We start from the raw sequence: 19,340 nt of genomic DNA on the forward strand, positions 1-19,340 counted from the left end.
TAGATAGATGCTGTCAGCATAGCTGCAGCACTTTCATTTTCACGCTCGTTCACAATGAAGCTTATTAATCTGGTAATTAAGCAAGGTGTATGGGTGTATAGGTGTGAGCTTGCGTGCGCCTGTGTGTGTGTATGTGTGTGTGTGTTGATTAAGGCAAACATAGAATTAAGTTAGTAAAACGTTTGCATTGTTCGCAGCGTTGTCTTTGTAGCAGCTGCCAGCCTGTATCTGCGACCCAAGCTGGGAAATTGAGTTTTCTTTTTTTCTGTTTTCTTTGGGGCCTGTTTGGTGTTGGCATTTTTTCTGGACAACTTCGTTCGGTTCTGCGTTACGCTTTAAGAATTTCGATAGTGAAATGTATTTGGCAGCTAGTTAAGCTGTGAAAATTTCAATGTGGGAATTCACTTAAGTGCATTCATATCAATGGGAACAGTTTTTTCGTCGAGACTTCTATAGCCCAAGAATTCATGTTGAATGTTGGCTTACGGAATGCAGAGCTTAAAACGGATTGCAGTTAACGCGCTGATATATGGCTGGGAAGCTTTTCTCTGTGTTGCGCTGCATACAAGGTCTTGTACAATAATTGGCGTAGAACAAAAACTCTGGTACCAGAATTCAGCATGAATTTGGTATAAAATGCCTATTATATAGATGCAAATGTATTTTAGTCAAAATGAGTTGATTGGAAAACTAATTTATTCGTTTGCTTTTATTTCAGATAAAAGTATTCTTAAGTATATATAAGACAGAAATGCAGTTAGTTTATTAATAGAAACCATTATCATATTTATCCCAAAATGTCAACTGTACTATATGCGAGTAATACATATAGAATTCCTCTGATATACAATATAGATTTGATAGTATAGTTTACTGTAAGAGCATATAGCATAACAGAACATCAAGCCCATTAATATAAATCTTTAAAAAAAATCTCTTAAATTCTGCTATATATTTATTCAAATCTATTCAAACTACTTCATCCAGAACTAAACTCTGCTCTTCTTCTGTCTGCGCCTCTCTATAGAATGAAACCATTCATAACAAGCTCCAGTCTTTTATTCTTTCAAGTCTTTTATATAAAATTTGCCCATTATGTAATATATAATTTAACCATCTCTTAACAAATTACGTAATTCCCTTTTCTTGTCATAGCCTATGCAAAATAATGATCTGCCATGTCATTGACATTGTCGGACAGCTACAATTGGACATGGCAAAAGCCCTTGCGAATCACTTTTAAGTTGAAATTGTCTAGCCATAGAATACGTCTATATAGAACTTGGCTCCAGCATAATTTAGCGTAAATAAAAACTAGCTATTCTCGCATTATTATTATTGCCGCAGCACGCATTGCCTTTTGAGCCTGCCACAAAGACTTGAATGAGCAGAGATCTCTCTCTCTCTCATATATATATATATATACATACATATTTATGCACCTGCTGCGCTACCTGGTTGGCTGGCTGACTGGCTGGGTCGTTGGTTTCCTGCATCAGTGCATGCGAGCTATGTCTCTATCAGGCTTTTGTATTTGTATCTGACGCCGCGCAGCGCTTTTATGGCGATGGGCTGGGTATGGGGTCTGGGATGCAGTTGAAGCGCAACGGCTGCTGCAATAGAACTGCAACAGCAACAGCAATACCACTAACACCAACAACAACAACAACAAGTACAGTAAAACTATTACAACAACAGTAATAACTGTGGCCATTGGCTGGGCCAATGCGCGTGTCTCGGTGTCGCAATGCGACGCGTAACTTAGCCATAGCGAACGCCTCGATTTGTACTTGTACTAGCAGTCACACTCATAAATTATCCGCCTTAAGCTTACCTGTTTATAATTTTTTCTTGGTTCATTTCTTTACATTTTTTTTGGTTTTTGTTTTCGTGTAGTTGGCTTTTCGTCGCACACATTTTTAAGTGTATTTTAAAGTATGTTTCTTGTGGCATGTGGCGCATCCCAATTCCGATTCCAGCTCATAACTGTTCTTGACGCGCTTGCCTTTAAAATTAGTGGGCATGCCAGTGCCAGTGCCATTGCCATTGCCAGTGCGTTTTGGGCCATGTTTGGTGGCGCTCGACTCAGTTGACTGACAACAACAACAACAACAACAACAATAGAACGGCAAGAACACGACCTATGCAGACGTTCTCTGGCTTTACAAGCGTTGAGGTGCGCCCCTTGGGCCCCCATTGGCCCCCTCGTGCCCAGCTAATCAACTGCGTATTTCAATTTACCGTTGTCATCTTTTTTTCTTTTTTTTTTTTTTTTTTTTTTGGCTAGAAACTAGCCGAGTTTTGAGTTCAAGCTGCGCAACGCAGCTTCAGCTTCAGCTTCAGCTTTAGCTTCTACTGCCAGCTACCAGCAGCTGTCTTTGGCTCTTGGCTCTCTTTTCAAAGTTAATTCAAATTTGTATGGGACGCCGTTAGGTCTTATTATTGCTCTGGCTCCATCTCGAGTTCTGAGCCAACGAGCTGTGCTAATTGTGGGAGAATTTTCGTATAGAGCACACAACCACAAACTATTGTGTGCCAATTTTCGTACCAACTCTAACTCTAACTTCAACTTCAACTCCAACTCCAAGTCCAACTACAATTTCGACTCCAACTTCAACGCCAACACCACAAGAAACATTAAGTAATTTTCTCATTGAATCTGCTCTAAATTCCCACACAATTGCTTTGCTCACAGTCTGTTTAATTCTCTTCGAATTTTTTTGTGGTTGTATATTTCTTTTGGGCCCATAAGTTTTTGGCAACGGGGCGAAAGTGTGCTTAGGCTAAATCATTATCAGACTCCTTTAACTTGGGCTATTAATTTCTTTTTTTTTTTTCTTTTTTTTTTGCCTGCTGCAATCCCATTCGCTAAAGGAAATTAGCCATGGGTTCCATGATTTAGTTCATTCGTGAGTATTCAATGGTAAATATAGCAGAGCTTGAAAACACACAAGGGCTTTACTTGATTGTGCTTAGCTTGCAGAGATTTTATATAAACAGTAGTATATAGACGATAAGGAATAGTAATAATGGTATTCAGAAATACAACATTCACAAAGAAACATAAATAGTAAAATATTTTGCCCTCTAATTTTCTTATTTTTATATATATAACATGCCGAATTTCACACATTTTAAAATTACAAATATTTTCTATACTCTATGAACAAATAATAATAACATTTAAATTGAATAGTCCTTGTATTTTTAGCTCATTTTATATAGATGCTAAAAAAATTACAATATTTATGATTTTTTAAGACCGAAATTGCTAAGATAGAAACCGAAAAAATAAATAAATATATTAATATATACATATGTTCTACAATTTTATTAACTATACAAATTTTCATTGATTCTGCTATTCATTTAAATACTGCAGTTTAATATTTTACTTACAATAATTATGCTCAATGATTTCACTCTTCTATAATTATTTTATCACTTATATAATATACTCTGTGACAAATATTCTACTATATATAATCCAATCATCCATACCCCGTTATATCATATTATATAAAGATATTTATATTTCTTAATCCTTTCTTTCGACCCAGTTTCTATTTCTTAACTTGTGCTGTAACTTTAATACCTGTCTGGCAATTGTTTACATTCTACGTGAGTTTCGCTTCTTACTTTCGGTTCCCTGACACATTTACCATGTCACATATATAGCATACAGTTGGCCGACTCTGTTTCACAATCGCATTTCCCAAAGTTGACACCGATCTCTGTCCATTAAGGGGAAACCGCACGAAATTCATAATCATAATCATTAAAAGTTGCCGCCGCCGTCGTCGTCGCCGTTGCTGTTGCCATTAGCCCAGAATCTGCCCTCGCTGCACCGCGGCACCTGCTTTCCCGTTCGTGGTCTTATTTTTGGTACTCTCTATGTTCTATTCTGGTCTTGTGGTTCTTTTGTAATAACTGTGTTTATCAGCCAGCCAGCCAGCCAGCTCTGCGATCAGCGATCAGCGATAACCCAGTTCATGCAACTGACACGAATTCAAATCTCTGGCAAAAATCGCAATAATTAGCCAACCAATTCGCTGGATAGCTTCAAACAAAGCCCAGAGGGTTGGGCGCAACAGCACTTTTTTGTTTTGTTTTTAGTTTTCATTTTCATTTTTTTTTTTTTTTTTTTTTAGCTAATTGCCCATGGAGAATTGTTTACGCAGTTTGAGGTGTGTTTCTATAATTGTAAGCCCCAGGCAAGGGAAGTTGCTTTTAGAGAGAGTATATTATGTATGAAAAAAATACTAGAATTGTAGATCTTAAAGAGGACATAATAAAGAATAGATCAAAGTAAATAGTTTTGATTTAATTAGCATTTATATTAGCTTTTTATTAAGTTTATATTTTATTCAAAGTTCAAACTTTTTTTTTTTTTATATACATAAATTCTTTCTCTCTGTCCAATGAATATAATTAATTCCAGATTGTTACACTAAGTATTTGCTCACTAGCCTAATGAGTACTCTGAGATCATTTTCCTCTGAAATTGAAGAGTAATTTCAGTTAACGCTGCGAAGGCTCCACTTTCTTGGCAACTTTCAAGTGCCGTTGCTGATGAATGTTAATTATTATCGTAAGAAAGAATAATGATTCCATGGCGTTCGCCCTGGCAGATCTTAGATGCGTATATTATTATTTTTTGTTATTTTCTTATTTTTGGCAAACAAAAAAATGTAATTTAAAGCTAAGCAGCACTTACACAAAACAAAAAATGAAGCGCAACTTTCACAAATATTTTTACTTTCATTCTAACAGCAACAAAAGAGTAAAATGAACTGGCGGCAGCAGCAGCAGCTGTTTGGGCAGCGGCTTGTTGCTTGGTGTCTCATTAAGTTGTTTGGCTGCTTCTGGCCAAGATCGTTGGCCCCATTATGCCTTAGCCGAGATCAGCACGAAGTCATCTACTACTATTTAATAAGTGCAACAGTTATGCTCGCCTAAACATGGAAAGCAATCGCAATCGCAATCGCTATCTCAAACGCAGATCTAATAGAAGTGCTCTACAAAAAGGGAAACGGAAGCCCCAGCCAGCAAGACACTAAGATTTATGTATGCCACATGCTAATCAACGTCAAGCGAGCACGGTGGGTGAAATTTGAGCGGATTGCATTGAAATGGGTGAAGGTGACGTCCACTGTAGAAGCCAGACAGACAGACAGACAGTCAGCCAGCCTTTTGCTAGATGAGAAAGTTTTTCCAACTCTCTGTTCGTCCGATCTTAACGCTCACTTGGTTTTTGTGTTCTAATAATAACAGACCAACAACAATGGACTAAACAAAACCTTTCATACACACACACACACACACACACACACATAAGTATACATGTGTATTTATATATTTGTATATGGTAGTATCTGATGATGATTAAAAATGCCTAATGGCTTTTCTATGCAAAATCCATTTGAGCACTTCCCCTTCCTTCCCAGCACTTCAATCAGAAAGTTTTTGTTGCCCTAGCAGCGGGCATTAGTCATATGTTACTAGATATGCTATGTTCTATAGTAATGCGATTATGAAGCATGCATTGTATTGATAATAAGATTAAACGCATGAGTATTAAGATCGGATTGGTTATTTAAATTAGAATATATTCAAAATTATTTAAAATAAAATATCTACATTTTTCTTCTTCTTAGGGAACATTTTGAACCATATTACTGAGCATACATAATTTACATTATTTAATTAAATGTATCCATATTATATATAAATAATCTATACATACAATATATCTTTCAAAACTTGTCTCGAGAGTATTAATTTCTCTATTGTCTCTTTTGCCACACGCTCAATATAATTAAAACGTTCAACAAAATATTTTTTTTATAGATTGAATGTAATGAAAGTATTATATTTACAGTTCATGCTATTTAAATATATGTAAGCAAATATTTATTCATTTTTATTGAGAAATATGTGACCTATTTTAATCTATAAAAATTCAAAAGATTATTTATTGAAATTCTCAAATACAACTTTCATATATTTAATTCTAATATAATCTTCATAAATGTTCCAAGCTTTAAAGTGTATTTGCTGTTCGTCATTCAATTATTTCTATATTTTCCGGTTGTTGTCCACAACATCGGATGGAGATCTTAAGTCAATGTTGCTGAACATTTCTCCATATTGGGCAATCAAGAAACGACGTCATTGAAGTTGGAGTTGGAGTCGAAGTTGAAGTTTATGGTTTGTCGGTGGGCTCAACGTTTATTGTTCTTGTTGTTGTAGTTGCTGGTATTCTTACTGTTGTTGTTGCTGCTATTGCTATTGCTGTTGCATTTGCTGTTTTATCTGCCGGCTTCCGTCCGAGAACCCAGAAAAATAAAACCGAAAACTTTTGTTGACAATATTGTGTGCCACTTTCATGCAAATTGTTCGTTGACTGTTAACTCTGTCCGTTGTCGCTTGTTGTTTTAGTTGTTGTTTTGTTTCCCAACATAATTTCGTAACGTGTTGTTGTTGTCATAAAACGCAACAACAGCGACATCTATATTCTTGATGGTATCATTAAAAGGTAAGCAACTCTTTTTCTTTAAGCCTAACTCTGCGATTATTATGTGAATGTTAATGATGATAATGATGATGATGGTATATGATCGCTCCCAGCCAATTCATTGGAATTAACATTATGCTAAATTATGGTAAGCAGCAGTCGAAAGCAGACATAAAAGAACCTTTTTAAGGTAAATATATAATATATTGCATGGTTCCTAAAAAAGTCTTTGAACTTTCATAATATAGACAAAACAAAAGTTATTTTTAGAATGTATTTAATTTTGTAAATGGTCTTACATTTTTATTGGTTAAGCTGTTAAGCTTAAAGAAAGTTAAAGATTTTTCATATTACTCAGTAAATTCTTTAAGATTTCATAACTCAGAACACATCATTGTTTATAATAAATTTCTATTTGTTTATGACATAACATTTTTTTTTTAAATAGATTTTAAAAAAAGTTTTATTTAAGGGAAATGATTCAGAAGGTATTATATTAAAAAATAATAATAATAATATGAGATTAAATCAAGTTTAAAAATAAAATACTACCTTTTTAATTTTTTTTTCAAACACTAAAATAATAACACAAGCAATATATTTCATTTTAAATATATATATTTTTTCATAAATACTCGTATATTTGACATCATAAATATATAAAATAGTTTATACAAAAAACTTAGCCTGGGTTAAGTCTAAAATACTAAGCACTAATCCGCTGTCTATCAGAGTGTGTAAATACCTAGCAATCATATGGATTCGCACAGCTATGGAATAGTCTAGAGTAGAGCTAAGATTACAGTATTTTCTTTAAATTTCCATAAATTACGGTTCACTAAACGCAGCATCGAGCTGGAGGAGGAGCTTCGTGTGGGATGCTGCGGCAACGGCTGTTACAGCTGCTGATCCCCTAAGTACCGTTTGTTGAGCTTTCCAGCTGCCATGCTGAGCAGGAGGAGGTGGCGGTGGAGTAAGAGGTAGACGGGGAGGAGGAGCTGCAGTTGGAGGAGGCTCTGGCCCAGCTATGCGCAGTCGTCTTCAGCTAAATGGGTTAGGCAGCGTTCGGCTACCCGGGGGCTTCAGCAAGACAAGTGGGCATAGTTAGAGCAGGGAAGAATGCGAGGTGGGCTCTACAAGGTGCACTGATACTGCTGCTGCAGCGCACGGGGCAGCGTCTTGTGCGGCAGATGGGCAACGGGGCAGCCAAAGGAAGCCAAATGCGAATGCGACTTGTTGCTGTTGCTGTTGCTGCTGCTGCTGCTGCAGTTGTTGCTGCTGTTGTTGGGCAATCGCTGTCGCTGCAGCAGAACGAGGCAAATGCTGATGATTATCACAGATATGGAAACAGTTACCAGCACGCTGCCTAGATTGGCGCTTATATAACGCAGCGAGGCGGCATAGTCTACAGAGCAGGAGAGAGAGAGAGAGATAGGGGAGAGAGGGAACTCGTAGGTTAGCATACACTTCACGATTGTCAGAGCTGGCCATTTATGCATCTACTTACACTCATCATCATCAGCATCAGCATCAGCATCAACATCATTTGCATCCGCCTTGGTCCGTTCCTCAACCAGCTTGGCATACTTGCTGGCCAGCAGCTGCTCCTCGTCCGGCGACTTGGCCAAGTTGTTCAGCTCATTGAGACTGGCCAGGCTAAGAGCGCGTCCCTGCAATCGGCTGGCAATTAACAAAGGTTGCTTTTGCTGCGGCTGCTGCTGCTGCTGCTCTTGCTGCTCCTTTTGCTGCTCTGGCGGCTGTGTTTCTACCACCAAAGCCGGCTGCTCCACAGACTCCGACTCAGATTCTTTCAGCACCAGCTCGCTTTTGTTCACAAAGCGCATGTGACGCAGCTCGCGGCCCAAACGCTCATCGTCCGGCTGGAAGGGATCGTTGGGCTCAATGGCAGCTGCCACGCCGTGTTTGCCAGGCACTGTAAAGCTGGCGCGCACCGTCTGCATGCCCGACTGGTAGCTGCAGACGACGACAAAGCTGTGGGTAGAGTGAGCAGAGCCAACAATTAATAAAACAATTAATCAACTGACAGCTAGACTAACTGATCGATCAACTACTATATATAGACTAAAGGCAATCAAATATGAAATTGCATTCGAGTTGAAGCAAGAAAATTCAGATCTTCATATGGAGATAAAGGCAGATAGACAGATGCATAACGGAAAAACTACATGATCAAAGGAACTGATCTTCATCTAAAGATAAGGTAGACTGAAAGTTGATAAACAACTGGAAATTACTTGATAAAAGAAAATTCTTATCTTCATCTGCAAATAAAGTTAGATTGATATATAAATAAATGGAAATTTATATATTTAAATTATAAATCTATTTTTGTAGCCTGAACTATTTTTGGAGTTTTTCACGTGGCAAAGTTTAAAGTTCAATCCACCCTGCTTAGACTAGGCCTCAGCATAGATTTCACCTGCTAGAGCGGAAGGCCAACAGTAACTGTATGAAACCTTTTTATTATTGCTGATCTTTACTCTCTTCACTCTAAGATTAACCACAAGATTTGTTTCACTTTTTTCTAGTAGTAAATTAGCTTTACAAGAAAATAGAGAAGAAATGTGAAAGTAAAATTTAGAAATAATAACAAGATAAAAAAAATCTTTAAATTGTTATATATAAAAAATAAATATTTATGTAGAGCAAATTATCAGAGAAGCAGATTAAAGTAAAAGTAAGAATATAAATACTATGTTAAATTCGAATGACAATTTTACAATTCTCTGCTCACCGCCTCGTGCTGTGTGTAAAGATGCCCAGATTCTCTTGGACCGTAATGAAGGTCTCCACGGTGTTCGTCTCCGGTTTCACCATGCTGCCGCATTGCTTGTGATCGATGCGCATCGTATATTTCTCCGCTGGATCGTTGGCATTGCCCTTGATGCCACAGTCGCCGCCATCGACCACAATGCGACCGCCGAAGTAAGGACCCGTTTCCACCTCAATTTCGGAGGCATGCGCCAGGCACTGTGTGGCATGGGCCGAGACTGAAAGTGGTGCAGTCGGTCAAGTTGGTTAGGTGGGTTTGTGTGACTGGCGTGGTGCAATTTAACTTACAGCCCTTGGTGGGTATAATGATGCTCTGGCCAGGTAGGTGAGTGGCCGCGGCGCTCGCTCCCTCAATCTCATTCTCGCCATGAAATTCGGAACGTGCGCTGCTGCTGCGCAGGCGTCGCGGCAGCACGGGACGTATATGAAAGCTATAGCGCGTAGCCATGCGCAGATTATCAACGGCTGCTCGAAAGTGATGTACTTGAGCGCTGGGAAGTAGTAGAGACGGCGTTAGTTAGCAGTCGGCTATGACCGACTGCGCCATACACTATTCACGGAGTGATAGGGACATACTGAAGTGTCTACTGAAGGGGTGTCTTAATTAAGATCATATAAATATGTATATAAAGAGACCTATTGAACTAATATGATTTATTGAGGGAAAGGTATGGAGAGAGTGTTTGGCAAAGAGTTTATTGGCATGATCATTAGGCAAAGGGTCTTAACAGAAGCTTTCAAAAAAAACTAGGAGAAACTCTTAGATAATTTTATTGACAAATTTCTGCGGATTTATATTTGATTTTAAGTTGTTGACATAATACAAATATATATAAAAGACTAAAAATTCCTATTAAATGCGTATTTGATATAAATAAAAAAAGATCATTAACAAATAGTTTTTAAATACTTTTAAACAACTATTTATTGCTCATTCAAGGCTCTTTTTACTTCCTAATATCTCTAGCTTTCGTTTGCATACAGACAGACCATCAAAGACTACAATATTATTGGCTAAACCTCAACAGAAAAATCTATAAATTCCTTAAGTTATGCATTTCGTATTTATTTAAATTCATATGCAAATCTAGCCAAAAAGTTTAATTTCTCTCCAGCTTTCTTTTAGATACATAGATACACACCCCTCTGCGGCCTGGTGAACAGTGTATAATGAGCAGCGTAGAATTAAAGAAAAGTGAATAGTTTGTGTGTTGGCTGCACTTACTCCAGAGATTCCTCGCTAGATGTGGGCAGCTCGGCGGCTGACGCATTCACCAGCTTGACGCGACAGCGCTGCGGTCCATAGTTCTGCATTTCACAGTAGAAGATCTGAAAGGCTTTGGGTGGTTCGACAATGCCGCTCATATTTGTCACGCCATTCGCATTCACAATGCCACTCGGATTGGTAATTGTATTCGGATTCGTATTCGTATTCGTATTAGTATTGGCATTCGTATGGGTATCTGTGTCATGGGCCGACGTCACGAACTCAACTTCCCAGGTCAGATTCACCGATTTGTAATTTGGTTCACCAGCCACGCCGCGTATCTCTGCAGGCCCAAATAGGTTTCAGAAAAATGGGGTTTTACAAAACAAATACAAGCAGATACAATAACAAATGCTACTTATATAAAAATGGGGTTAGTCAACTGCTGCTGCTGCTGCTGCTGCTGCAGCAACAGATGCAACTGCAACTGCAACTGAGGACTGCGGACTGCGGACTGCATTTGCTGCAGTTCATTGCGGGCCCAGCTCAAAGTCGCTTCTTGCATGCAAATCAGTTAAGAGGCAGCCACGCTTTAGAACTTGTTTCACAAAACAAAACAAGAAAACAAAATCGTCTACGACTCGGACTCGCTTTTGGTTTAGTTTTTGCTTTTTCTTTTACTGGCTCTTGGTGTGTGTTGTGGCCATTGCACCACTAAGTGGTGTAGCTGGCCATCAGATCTCGGTGTGGAGCGTGTTTTGTGGCACCGCAGGTTATGGAGGATTTAGCTGGAAGTGTGCCGGGAATTAGCATGTCCACCTAACTGATGGCAGTTCCGACCAACTCTGTGAGCCATTCCAAATCACATTCAGTGGCTTAAACGATGTGCGCCACACAAGGCAACGAAGAAGCGCAACAGCAGCAGCAGCCGCCGCCGCAGCAGCGGCAAATGAAGCGCAACAAATTACAGATACTGCAGCTAATTTTAAGACAAATCGACTTCGTTAACTAAGATGATAAAAAGTTGTGTTACAGCTCCAATGTAATCGCATGAAATGATTGATTGATGGTAGACAAGGTTTTAGGGTTTTTGACATGTAAGCTGAGCAAAAGATCTCTCTAGTAAAAGCCGTAGAAAATTCACTAAGTGAATACAAGCTTAAGTACAAATAAGTACAACAATTATAGGAGAAAAGCGAAACCAAATAATTATATAACATAAATTTATGTTCATTATATTTGGTACTCAATTTTTCTTTTAGTAAAAAAGAAAACCAAAATTCGTAAAATTTTTATATATTTAAAATATTTTTATGATTTGAATAAATTCTTCTCCTTGTTTTTTTTGCATAAGCTATACATTTAAATAATGTAAATTTTTTAAATGATTGCACAATTTTAAGAATTTACAGTTTTTAAATGTATCTCAGTAACTGCTGAATTTTACTAAATTTAAAAATTAAAAATTCACATTTTAAAATAAAAATAATTTACTCAGTAACTAACTTTAACAATGAATCTTCAGATTTTAGGGTCTTCAAATAAAGTTTAAATACCAACATTTATTTTGTCTGTCCTATCTGCTCTTGCTTGTCATATATAAATTAATATATATGCAGTTTTTCACTAAATAAATAATAAACTAAAAATATAAATTACACTTATGTATATAGAAATTTTATTAAAAATAAAATGTCCCTGATAAATAAATATATTAAAAAATTGAATTCTTGTATTTATCTATTTTCCATTGCATATAAAATTATCCTTATGTGACAGATATGTAAGTTTATAATGCACTTCTAATAATTTGCCTATCTGCCATGTCTGCTCTGAAGCCCGCTGAATGAAATGTTTGCACTCAAACTGTCAAATGCTATTCGCCATTTAAGATATCTAAATAGTATATCAGACTAATGAAAGAAAAGAGTAAAAACTAGAAATATTCGTGTTGAAATGTCCATTAAACAGGTAAACTGAGCGGTCAATCAAACTATTCGCCGTCAGAGATAAGAACTGTCTTGGCCACGCCAAATAACTAGTTAAAGCAAACATCTCATCACATTACTCCATTAAATGAAGCCACGCCTCATTTTTAGAAATTTCCAGCCCGCCTCTGACTATGACACATTTGAGGCATATCTCTCATCTGCAGCCTGAAATGTGCGTTTTCCCCGATTTCCAATTGCCAGAACCTTGCATAATGCGCAATTAGAAATGCAATTTTCTAAGCTAAGCAGCTGAAATGTTGTTGTTGCATGTTTGTTTGTTGCCGCTGTTGCTGTTGCTATGGCTGTTGCTATGGCTGTGGCTGTTGCTTGTGGATTTTCCCATGTTGAAATCATTGACACCAATTTCAGATTCGCCAAGCCGCCTCCGTGCTGCTGATGCTTCTGCTGCCTCTGCTGCTGCTGCTGTAGCATTCGACATTTAGGCGAATTTCACACAAAGAGAAGAAAAAATAAAAAAAAAAGTGCGCAGCATCTGCTGCAGGCGACATGGAAAAGTGAAAATTCAAGCATTGACACCATTCTGCAGAGAACTGCCAATAGAACAGCCAGGCGACATCTTCATCATTTTCCATTCCCATCAAGTTTGGCCAAAAACAGATTAGAAACTGTTGACAAACTGGCCGAGTGCTGCAGTTCAAGTTGCAGCATCAGCAAATAAAACGCTTGATTAATGTTTTTTTTTTTTTTTTTTTTTTTTTGTTCGCTCGATCAGCACTTTTCACTCACTCATTCAGTGTGGCATGCCACATGACGCGGCACTTGTTAAGTGTTACGTAATGCTGACTTTTCGGCTAATGATCGGCTTATTTGGGGCCTATATACCCTGGCATTTTAGCCAGCTCTAATGACACTTTTGCTCTCGCTAGCTTATCATTAAAAATGTTGCCGCAATTTCCGTTGGCTTATTTTCTCCCATATATTTATTTATATTTCTTCTTGTGTTTTTTCCTTTGCTGCGGTTCTGGGGCGGGTCGCGGCCTCTTTTGCTGGCTTGGACAGGAAACATTTGCGCATGGCTTTGATTGGTATAAAATAGCTTAAATTAGCGCTCGCAGCAAGTTTGTTGCCTAAGTCTTTTGTCTTCAGCTTTCAGTTTTGCTGCTGCCGCTAAAGCGTGAAACAATTTCGCTGCCAAGGGCAGCCCTTTTTTGTTGCAATGCTGTGCTGTTGCAAACAAGCTGCTGTTGCAAGAAATGCACACGTTGCCAGCTCACAAATCGTGACCACATGCAATTAGGCAGCAGCTCTCCGCGCCGACCACAAATGCTAGACAGTGTGTGTGTGTGTGTTTGAGTGGGGGGGACATCTCCCCATTTTTTCGCTTTTTATATAGGACTTACCATATTTGCTGTCTGCATTGTTGTAGTTGTTATTGCTGCTGCTACTGCTGCTGTCTGTGGATGTTTTCAATTTTGTTGCGGCTGCTGTTGTTGCCTGTTGGACCTCTGTCAACGGCTCGTTGAGGCTATTGTTGTTGGTGACGCTGCTGCTGCTGCCGTTGGCTGTTATTCGGGCGCGTCGTGCAGCCTTTGCTGCAGCAGCGTTTGGCATTGCCGGCAGCAACAGCAGCAACAGCAGCACCACGCTACAGCTGCTGCTGCCACTGCTGCATGCCATTGATTTGTTTGACATTATTTTCGCTTGATTTATGAAATGTATGTCTGTTGTATCCAAAGTGTGCCAATGGCAGTTCTTCTAATTTGTATCACCTATATATTTCTCTTGAGTTTTAAAACATTCACTTCACAAACTGCACAGCATGAAAAATTCATTTAATTCATTTAATAAATACTTTAGAAGTATTGTGTAACGTGTGCGTACGTTTTTTATTATTTTTGATTTGTTTGGTAATTTCAAATAATAACGGCTACTACACGAATGCGCTAAACTTCCATTAACAACCGCACGCCTTCGCTGGCGTCGTACAACTGACTTACAGCTCGGCTGCAATCGAACCTTGAACGATTCGCTGCCACGAACAGCTGTTGCGAGCCAACCAACGCAATGCCAAGGCCGCACCGCGCGTCCAAAGAGCGAGCTTTCAAAAGCTCTCACTCATTCGCTCGCTCTCTCTTTGACTGTCGTTCCCGTCATATGCTGGCCATATGCTTTCGGTTTTCGGTTATCGTCGCTGTCGACGTCAGCGCCGGCATCGCCGTCAGCAACTGCAGAAATGTTAACCAGGCAGCAGTGCTTATCAGCAGCTGCTTATCGTACGGGAAAACTCGTTGTTTTATTTATTTTACACGAACTAAATTAAAAAATCCATATTAGAGTCTAAAATGAAAACCTTTCTATGTAATTAAGACAAAGTCTAATAATCTGTGATAAGCTCTGAATAGCCAGACATATTTAGCTTTCCCTTTTCATTTTATTCCATTCATCTTTCCTCTTCTCTTTTTCATTTTTTTTTTTTTTTTTTGGCTCGAGCCTCTTTTCCCAGCGCTACATTTTGTTGCTAGCACGGCTTTGATTAATGCTTAATCAGCAATATTATTGTTATTAGTTTTGTATAGTGAACAACATTTAGCTGCTGCTCTTGCTTTTCAGCATTATTCATGAGCATTTCGGATTCATTTTTTCCGCTTGTATACAAAAACTAAACAAAATACCGAAAGAAATCAATTAAAATTGTCGAATACACAATTTCACTTTAATAATAACAATAATGAGGCGCATAAAGTATGGGTAGAGCCATATTGTTGCCTTTCAATAACGCTATAATAATGCAAAAATACATCATTTTTCATTATATAATAATATAGTATGATGCGTTTCTTTTTCCAAAATTAATTTGGAAGCTTTTAAAGTTGGGCAATTACAATTATAGATAAGGTGTTTTATAGCTACTTAGCTTACAAATGGTACTTAAATTAAACATGAATATTTGATAAGCTTGCATTAAAAATTGATTTGTTTTTTATTGTGATTCCACAGATGAATGAACACGTTTGACTAATTGACAAGCTATAAACCATACAAAACCTTTTATTCAGATGATAATTAACGCAAATTGAATGGGAAAATATGTCTTTAATGTGCTACTGATTTCATTTATAGGTTAAATATAGCTTAAACATAGAATACTAAAATTATTGCTATGTAATATATAAATATTTGTTAAAAATAAAAAAAATTTAATATGTTGTAGATAATTATTTAAAATTATTTTAAATTATAAACTATTTTTGAAGCTTTATTAATATGTAAAAAAAAACCTTAAAAATTGTATATTACATTTAACAAATCATATATAATAAATTTATAAAAAAAAAAAATCTTACACCAACAAGCTAATTTTTTAACATACTCTACACTCAAATACCCTGTATTAATGTCCAATTTTCGCCCGCTTATTCAAGCACTTACCAGCAATTCCTATCAACGATCGCAACTTTTATGCAGGTTCGTTTGATTTTCCACGGAATGTTTAATAATATCCCTTTTATATCGAGCCCTTTTTCTTTCCTACTTAGAACTTGTTAATTTACTAACACGCAATGTAATATCCTGTTTCATAATAAATTATGCCAGCTATTTACATGATAATAAGGCCTTTCCTACCACTTATTCATGCTATAAACCCAATTTTTTGGAATTATACTTTGGGGTTTCTGGAGGTATGTCAAGGGCATGATTATTTGGCCCATGTTGGCTGTTGGGTAACGGCTCACCTGTGCTGTGCCATATGACGTTAGCAAATCCTAAGAGCTACGTTAAGGGACACTGACCACCGTACACGTTAATTCAGACGCTGTCTGGCCTCATAAACATTTCAACTGCTTTTATAGCAAATCCCCAGGCAGACAAATGCCGGCGCGCTACAAACAAACCGACGCACGCACAGCTGCCCCTCTAATTTCACTAATTAAAAATTTAATAAGGCTTTCAACTAAAAATAAACACATTGCGAGGGCCGGGCCACACAATTGGAACACCTGTTGGCGTCTCAAAACTCTTTGGCAAGTTTCCCATGAGGTTTAGGGCACACAAAGGACAGCCGCAAAGCCGAAAGGCAAACAATGCGCAAATTGAAATGTGTTTGCCAAATCACTTGCCACGCCCCACAGTCCACAGTCCACAGCCCGCTCCCCATCGACCATTGACCATCGCCCGGCAAGACAATGTGCGGCGCTGAAAGGTTGCAAACGAGCGGAACCGCAGCGTGTTTTTACTATGTGCCTAAAAGTAGGCAACGATTTTTTGCTTTCTCTTGTAGCCAAGCAGTAAGTTCTTGTCATGTGTGTGTGTGCGTCTGTATAAGTTGGCGTGTGTGGCCGACTGTGTGTATGTGTGGGCTGCGCATGTGTGGCGTATAATTGAGTAGTCGTCGCCAAGTATCCTGATTTGCATAGCAGTCGCATGTCATTAGCAGTCAGACCCAGCTGGTCCAAATTGACATGGCTTCCACGTGTCCAACATGCGTCGCGTATACGCAACGTGGCATGAACCAAAACTTCCGCAACGCCCAAGAGCCCAACAGCCAACTGCCACGCCCATCACGCCTCCAGGCAACAGCACTGGCACTGGCACTGGCACAGCCAACGGCTGTCGATTGTTTGACTTTCGGGTTGCCAGCCAGGATTACATGTCTCGAGCACATCAAACAAGTTTACTTACCAATGACCTCGTTAATGACACACACACACACACATACACTAATAGGGAAACTGCTTGAAGTATGGCAATTTGTGTGTGTGTGTAAACTATGCGCGTGTGTATGTGTGTGAGTGTGCGCCTGCATGTTGTTCAGTTTACTTTGTAATTTGCGCTTATCAGATTTATTTTTATTTTTGATTTTTTAGCTGGTAACCCAAACACAAAACAAACAAAAAAAGGCTCGTCTTTCATAAGTGTCGACTGCTCGCATACACTGTAGAATTTGTAAAATATATATTTTATTTTAAAGCTTTTATATATAATTTACTTACTTGACCTGGATTATATTGAACTGGAACTGGAACGTGATAGTTGTTTAATATGCTTCTCAAAAAAAAATTTTTAATTATTTTAGCATTTATTTATTGAATAAAAATTGTGAAAATTGTGATTTACTTTTTTCTTTTTTATGCGATTTGTGTGTTAGAAGATAGTTGACGTGGACACGACAGTATGTAAACATATTTTTAAAATAGCACACATGTTTGGATCAAATTACAGCTATTTTCATATCTTGTCGCGGGAACGAGGTCTTCATCCAATGCCCATAACAATTGACGTCAATTGAAAGCAAGTGTACTGTATTAATTATATATTATTTTACTCTTAAATACCATATAATTTGCTCAAAGTTTTAGCTAAACTCTGCTTAATTAATAATAAAAAACATATCCTTTGGCACTTCATCGTGAATTCAATATAAACTCCATATGCTCAATCAATAACTGACAATCTACTCAATCAAGCTCATATACTAGTTCGTGTATACATAAATATTTCACATGGTGTCACAGCGCACAGATAGGAATAGGGAAAACAATCAAATGCTCAAATGGCACGGAACCCAATGAGCGAATGCTGACGTCGTTCTCGATGTCCTTTGGCCATGGTCTTTGGTCCTGTCACAGTGGCTGGCACAATTAAAGTAATTACCTAGCCGTTGGCGCTATAAAAATCGCTAATTCCCTTTAATAAACGACTGCCGATAATTATCATTGACATCACTTTGTGCACTCAAAGGGTAGATATACATATGTACAGAAGGCGCCACTCATCGGGCGGGAGGCGTGGCATACTTACATACTTACATTAGGCTATATGACAACTGAGTGAAAGAAGAAGAAGACACATGTGTTTATGGCATTTGATACTGTATTTGTATTTAGTTCATCATCATCATTGTGATCATTATCGTAGTCATTCATCATATAACGATTAACACATGCTCTATAATTACATAAACTAATTTTAATTAACTATTAATTAATTGGTCGAGCGCTGGCAACGTTTACTTTTGCTATATATAGTATATACTACTATATAGTCATATATCTATATGTATATATATTTATATATATATTAGTATCTTTATAATTTCGTATTTTGTAGTTTCTTTTACGTTTAAGGAAATTTCTTGTGGTTTTCACCTTTAACAAAAACAGCCTAAGGCCTTAAATTAATTTTAAATAATACTTGTGTGTATCTGTGTGTGTTTGTGTATGTGTGTGTGTGTGTGTGTGATTGTGTTTGCTGTAAACCATAAATGTTTTAACTATAATATAGAGTATTTGTGTTTGTGGAATAACCGCAAATTAAATATACATATCAAAGGAATTTTGCTAATAAGAATCTAACAGTGCCTTAACTAGATTAAACGTTTTAGTTGGTTGGTTTTTAATTTCATATTGTTTTGTGGAATAGTTCTTTAAAAAATTCAGTATATAATAGAAAAAGAATATCAATTCATAGAAAATATACATAAAAAAAGAATTAAATATAATCAAAGAATAATTTAACGGACATCATTTAAAGCAAATCTGTGCGAAATTAATTTTTAAGGAAATTGTAAATTAAATTTACTTTTTTTTTCGTTTAAAAAATATAATTTAAACAAAATTGTCACATTATTTTTACATAATATTATTATAAAAAAAAATTGTTTCTCGTATAAAACAAATCAGAAAAGATCTCCACATAAAAAAAATTGTTTTTGTTAGAAATTAATGAACTTATTACAATAAGATAATGGATGTATGCTAAATGGAGTATACTTATAAATAACTAGTTATAGTATAATGTTTTCTTTGTCAGTAATTCAGCACGAAGAAAGGAACCGGTTGTGGTAAATAAAAAAAAATTAAAAACAAATTTA

General features: G+C 37.2%; 1 protein-coding gene across 1 annotated transcript; it reads right to left on the minus strand.

The window, feature by feature from the left end:
* Positions 1-7,123: 7,123 nt before the first annotated feature.
* LOC115562660 (uncharacterized) lies at positions 7,124-14,892 on the minus strand. Its single transcript, XM_030384602.2, has 6 exons — positions 13,870-14,892; positions 10,536-10,860; positions 9,599-9,801; positions 9,273-9,528; positions 8,025-8,509; positions 7,124-7,922 (listed from the first exon to the last, which is right to left on the minus strand). Exons 1-6 carry the CDS (start codon positions 14,159-14,161, stop codon positions 7,651-7,653), a joined length of 1,833 nt encoding a protein of 610 aa, XP_030240462.1. The 5' UTR covers positions 14,162-14,892; the 3' UTR covers positions 7,124-7,650.
* Between the last annotated feature and the right edge of the window lie 4,448 nt (positions 14,893-19,340).

This window comes from Drosophila navojoa, chromosome 3, assembly GCF_054131105.1.
Source record: "Drosophila navojoa isolate 15081-1374.11 chromosome 3, UAZ_NAV_1.0, whole genome shotgun sequence".
NCBI classification, from domain to species: Eukaryota; Metazoa; Arthropoda; class Insecta; order Diptera; family Drosophilidae; genus Drosophila; species Drosophila navojoa.

What these genes read in the sequence shown, in the direction of transcription:
- LOC115562660 (XM_030384602.2), bottom strand. Translation starts at nt 14,161, where the DNA reads ATGTCAAACAAATCAATGGCATGCAGCAGTGGCAGCAGCAGCTGTAGC. An exon ending in CATTATACCCACCAAGGGCT is followed by an intron (nt 9,529 to 9,598) that starts GTAAGTTAAATT and finishes CACCACTTTCAG; the next exon opens with TCTCGGCCCATGCCACACAG. An exon ending in TGATGCTGATGATGATGAGT is followed by an intron (nt 7,923 to 8,024) that starts GTAAGTAGATGC and finishes CCTGCTCTGTAG; the next exon opens with ACTATGCCGCCTCGCTGCGT.